At 39.5% G+C, this 5,691-nt stretch overlaps 1 protein-coding gene across 2 annotated transcripts; it reads right to left on the minus strand.

Moving 5' to 3' along the window:
- Nucleotides 1-3,198: 3,198 nt before the first annotated feature.
- LOC129309329 (adenylate isopentenyltransferase 5, chloroplastic-like) lies at nucleotides 3,199-5,382 on the minus strand. Of its 2 annotated transcripts, XR_008592895.1 has the most exons (3): nucleotides 5,244-5,382; nucleotides 3,894-4,966; nucleotides 3,199-3,560 (listed from the first exon to the last, which is right to left on the minus strand). XR_008592895.1 is itself a non-coding variant. In XM_054950873.1 (2 exons), the coding sequence occupies exon 2, from the start codon at nucleotides 4,932-4,934 to the stop codon at nucleotides 3,948-3,950; it is 987 nt and encodes a 328-aa protein (XP_054806848.1). In that variant the 5' UTR covers nucleotides 4,935-4,966; nucleotides 5,244-5,382; the 3' UTR covers nucleotides 3,199-3,947. The 2 variants fall into 2 exon arrangements, 1 of the variants encoding a protein (XP_054806848.1); XM_054950873.1 differs by having other exon boundaries at nucleotides 3,199-4,966.
- Nucleotides 5,383-5,691: the final 309 nt, after the last annotated feature.

Here is a 5,691-nt window from a genome sequence, read left to right on the forward strand (position 1 = left end):
TTAGAACTGGAGACAACTTGAATTGTAACTAATTATCAGTATTAAAAATACAAATAAGTATGAAAACATGAATGGAGGTGTGGGTGGTTGATTAAGAAGTGAGGTGTAATAAAATGTTTAAGATGACGTAATTAGATGTAATATTGTGGTTTGTGTAGAAAGTGGGGCGGTGAGTGGGAGCATAAAGGCAAACTTGTGTTGAATATATTTGGTTGGAATCATGTGAGATGAGATGAAGGAGAGGGAGAGGGAAAGGGAGAGGAATTGAGGAGAGGAGGTTTGTTTGGTCCCATCATTTTAAATTATAAACTACCCGCTCTTCTGTTTAGTGTCTCTTTCAAGATTCCCCACAAGCAAAAGGAATAAGAATATCTTGGGGTAATTCTAATTCCTCCCCCTTTTACCCCTCCTCTTCCATCTCATCACTACTTCGCCACCCTCAACTTACATTCCCATTCATTCCATCCCCTTCATTTCCATCATATCACTTGGAATTGATTAATATACCTCGCTATATTGATCACTGTGGCTCCTTCCTGACATGGACACCCGCATTAATAATCACTGATTTGATCCTCATCAAGTATTATTATTATTATTCTTCCCCTGTTGGCTAGCTAGATTCATTTTTAGTGTACTGTATGTTACTTACATGTGTATGTGTGGATATACATATATTATAAATTGTATGCACCTTTCAACCTCCCCAAAGCCACGCCTCATTCCTCCAACAAGCATGCCTTTAGTAGTGTATAGATTGAGCACCCCCGAAAAAAATAATCGACCTGCTTTATATTGCTAGAGTCTCACATAGCCCCTGACATAGCTACATGTGTGGGAGCAAACTCTACTCATGATTAATTAATCATCAGAACTCAAAAAAGGTAAATAGTTGAGACGCCATTTCATCACAACTATCATTATTTTAAAGGACCGGAAATGGGCCCCACTAGGGGTCGGGCCAATGGCCATGCATGGCATATTAACATATACAACTGCTCATCAACTTAATTATTGGCCGGAAAACAAATTACTTACAGCTTAACTTTTAGTTTCTTTTTATTTTTTAAATTTTTTGGCGGAATCGTGAATGGAATTTCTTTTTTCCTTCGGCCAAGACCATAAAAGGAATATTTACGGTACTTACACGCATCGAACGCGTTGTTGTTAGGCACGAGTTTGATAAACAGCAACTATTGATTAAGCACATTAATTATCAATTCCTTGAATTTATATTCTGTGCAAAAAAAAAAACACAATTATTTATTTGTGTGTTTTGATAGGGCTGCTGTGAATGCATTGTTGCACGCACATACGCAGTGGCGCAGCTAGTGTAGTATCTCCAAGCCAGTGAATGCAATGTCTTAAAACTTAAGAATAATTGTGCAAAATATTAAAATATGAAGGTAAGTAGTTTAAATTTTTAAAGACTTGAATGCAAATATTAAAATTTGTAAATCAAATTTTAAATATTCTCTAGACTAAACGGGTGCATTTGCTTCCTCTCAGCTTAATGTGGCTCCACGGCCTCCGCCACTGAACACGAGCCACCTTTTTGTTCCTATCAAGAACTGATTCTACTGTCTTTCTGGCAATTAATATTGAATACTACTTCTAACATATACAGAAGTTTAGAAAGAAGGAAGATTTGATTTAAAATTTAGCATGAAACTTAGTTTAATTTCAAATTAAAGTTAAAACTACTGAATTTTAAAAACAAAAAAGTTATTAACGATAAGCGATGCGTGGAAAAGATAACAGCTGGTCGCAAGTTGAATGAAAATGGTATTTTAATTAGATGATTAGGTCTAGGCATATCATTTATGAGTGATGAATTTTACTCTTGAAAAGAAAATAGATTATTGCGCGTCAAATCCTGTGAAAATTCATAAACAGATGGTTTAAACTAAATAAGGTCCAGAAATAATATCCTTAGCCATGAAAAGAAAAATAATTTGAATAAATATCCATGTTTAATTTACACTTTAATTACAATGCTACATTAGACTAAAAAACTCGCCACCACTTAAATGCTTCTTTTAATTTAAATGCAACCTTTTATAATATTTGAGGCACTATAGTGGTTTAAATTTCAAAACTTGTTTACATTTATCAGAGAATTTGTCACTTTTCTCAAGGATCTGGATCTCTGGGGTGAAGAAGTCACATAACACTGTTAATTAAAGAGGAGTGAACAGTGGAATTCCCTGATTGCGTGAAAATATAACTTTTTTTAGAGTGGGTATATGGAGTATCTATCTTGTTTGCAAAATATTGTTTTATTAGGAAGATTCATATTCCTTTCGATAAAGACTTGGAAACACCAGCAAGCAGCCGTTTGGGCACGGATCTCCATGTTGCTCCTTATCCGTACGGACGTCAAATGTAAACAGAGTTAACTACCTCATTTTCCTCGTCTCCGAAAAAAGGGGTGAAAAGAAGCTGAAGAAACAGCGTTTTTCCAATTCCAGTAAATGGAAAGCAGTATCCACTTTTTTCTTAGCAAGTGAGCATCCTGTCACGGGCTGAGAGTCTGGCGCAGCACACGGCGCCCGTGCGGCGTCCTGGAGGACCCCATAATCCTCAGGACAAGCCTTACCACGTACGGATCACACTGGTTTCGCCCTGCCATAGGCTCATCAGGGAGGCGGCACTAGCTCCCGACCAGTTGTGCACACAGTCCGAAGACTGAGGCAGAACACCCCCAATGCTAATGTCGCCCCCTTTACCCATATTGTGCGAGGCTAACCAGCGGACCGTTCATTATCTTGGTCTTTACACGGTCACGGAAATATCATCCGTGACAATCCGCTATTTTACGCTTACTGTACATCAATCCGATGAGCAGATCACTTAACAGGCATTCAAATTAATACGGATCAAATCGAGATAACATTCCCTTAGATGGAAGTCACGCTACCAACACAATTGCATTCCAATATTTGAGTTCGACATCTCTAGTTAAGATGACATACTTCCCTTATCAATTAAGTGGATAGCCATATGCAGAGTAACAGCCACTACTGGAGCCAGGGTTGGTTTTTATATATTTACTCTTCATCCGACTGCGTTCTTTTATCTGTTAGAGCAGAGTGATTCACATTCCTGGTAATTAACTTTCAAGTAAGGAGATTTTCTGAAAATTTATATATGCATGTATACATAACAATGTGCAAATCTGACCTAGTGAAATACACATATAAAAATACAACTCTTTCCTTAGTATTAGCTGTCGATCATTTTACAAAAGGTAAGAAAACTTTTACTATAAGTCTATTAACTGACGCGAAAAGAAAACTAAATTCTGTGGCGGAAATTTATATTCTATCTGCACCACTAATGTACAAGAGAAAAGTCACCAACAAAAGAAGAAAATGCTAGCAACAAGCTAATTGATGAACTTCTTCTGAAGTAGAGACAACGAAGGAGGATTCTCGATGGCAACGAAACCCACTTTCCAACGAATTTCGTTGGTGCGTTGATGAGTCTCCACCAAAATAAGAGAACCTTAAGAGCTCTTCTTCTTCTGTCTGGTGCATCAATGCAGATAAATTTGCACCCTAGAATAAAATAAAAAAAGGAAAATTAAATTTCAGAATGCCTTATGTACTTGTATAATAAATATTTTTTCAGTCCCAAATTATAAAACACTTTTAAAAAAGATTTAATATTTTAAAATATAAGACACTTTAAATATTTTAATAATGATACTTTTTTTAATATTATTCTTCTTATATATTATTTCTTTTTAATATTATTTTTTTAATGAATTATTAAATGAAAAATATTTTTAAAAGTTTATATTTTTATTTTTAAAAAATAAAATTATAAATTATATTTAATAAATTTTATTGATATGTAAAAATATTTTATAATCTAAGACGGAGTATTACGAGGTGCCTCAATCTCACTGATGACGATTCTAGATGCTCTGCCATGCTCTGTCTCTAATGACAGGCAGTAGCCATCGCCACCTGCTTCGGCTGCTGATACGGTGGCACCGAGGACATTACTGAGGCTGTCGGAACCACCGGACTGTCGTCGTAGAGGAACTTGTGTACAATCCTCTGGCTCCTGGCAAGCACGCTAGTCTCCCATAGTTCCTCTGCCTCGTCCCCGAATTTTTTGAACGCCTCGGTGGCGTCGAGGCGGTACATATTTCGCTTCCACATGTTGTAAAGCCGATGAATCTTCTGAAGCTGGCGACGAGCCAGCGAGCAATTGTTGGATTTAATCTTCGCAATGGCAGCGTCTAGTGACCTCCTCTTGGTCCCTTCATCGACCGTGGCCTCTGTTCTGAGAAATTCATCAAACTCAGGCAGTCCAATGGCTCTTCTGATTCCGGCCGTGTAGTCTCCTGCCGGGTCGAAAAACTGACGGACCTCATCGACCTGACCCGCTTCGATCATCCGGTCGACCCGCCTCGAGAGGAATGGATCGAGGACGGGCAGAGAGACGTCCACCCAGAGAAAGCAGCACTCGTACTTCAACCGAAACGCAGAGTCGTCCTCGACGAGGGCTTCAATATAGGAATTAGAGCCGCCGGCGATGATGGGGAGGCAATCTCGGCGGACGATGGAATCAATGGCGGAGGAGGCGTGGCGGGTGAAGTCCTTGGCGGTGAAATTTGAATCGGGATCGGCGATTCCGAGGAGGTGGTGCGGGACGCCGCGACATTCTTCTTCGCTGACCTTGTTGGTGGTGATGTCGAGGCCCCGGTAGACTTGCATTTTGTCGGAGTTGACGATCTCGGCCGGAGGGAAGCAGGAGGCGAGGTCGATGGCCAGCCTGGACTTGCCAGTGCCGGTGGCGCCGAGTATGACGACGGCCTTGTCTTTACGCGGGTGGTGAAAGAAAGGCTCCATGGCGAGTCCTCTCTGGAAATTGACCGAGGGCGGTACGTGTCGGCAGACAGAAAGCGAGACGATATTCATATTGAAGTTTAAAGAAAGGAAAAGGAAGGAACCTGCAGAGTTGACCAAAGATATTTTAATTAGGCCGGGGTGAGGACGCAAAAACCAGCTCAGAGGTATTAAACTAATAATATTGAAATCAGGAGAACTAGCGGAGGAGGAAGGGAAGGAAGACGAGGGAGAAGAAGCTGAGAGCTCAGAAACAGGGGAGAAGAAAATCCCATGACTTTATAGCGTGTTTGAATCCAAAAGTTAAAAACACGAAATATATAGAGCATACATGGACCACGGGGAACAGTTGTATGATGTTCAGTGTAACATGGGACGTACCTTTAGCGTGAAAGACGCGGCGACCTGGTGAAGATGTGCAGTGGCGAGAAGTGGGAGAGATGGATTGAAATGGAGGGATTTCAGGGAGAGTAAGGTGTTCCGTTGTTTTGGTGTCCCATGGTTCGATGGGCAGACGAGGGAAGGCCACTCTATTTATACAGGCGAAAAGCCCAGACTCTCGTGCCACGTGTGCACCCATTTGGAAATGATGAGCCTATTTGGAAACCTGTTTTAAAAACGGTTTTTTATTTTTCAGAATAAGAGAATAAAAAAATTATTTGGTAATGTATTTTTAAAAAGTATTTTGGAGATCAAAAAAAATAAAATATTATTCTGAAGAACAGAAAAATGAAAACAACTTTTAGGTGTTCTGTGATTATTGTTCTGGAGAACAAGAGAAAATGAAAAAAACACCTATTTTTATTTTTTTTTTGTTCTCAGAACATAT

The sequence above is a fragment of the Prosopis cineraria genome, unplaced genomic scaffold (assembly GCF_029017545.1).
Source record: "Prosopis cineraria cultivar Desert tree isolate PC_DT_omini unplaced genomic scaffold, ASM2901754v1 PC4, whole genome shotgun sequence".
Taxonomy (NCBI): Eukaryota; Viridiplantae; Streptophyta; class Magnoliopsida; order Fabales; family Fabaceae; genus Prosopis; species Prosopis cineraria.

Bases quoted from the DNA above. Each gene is read 5' to 3' on its own strand.
- LOC129309329 (XM_054950873.1), bottom strand. From the start codon at position 4,934: ATGAATATCGTCTCGCTTTCTGTCTGCCGACACGTACCGCCCTCGGTC.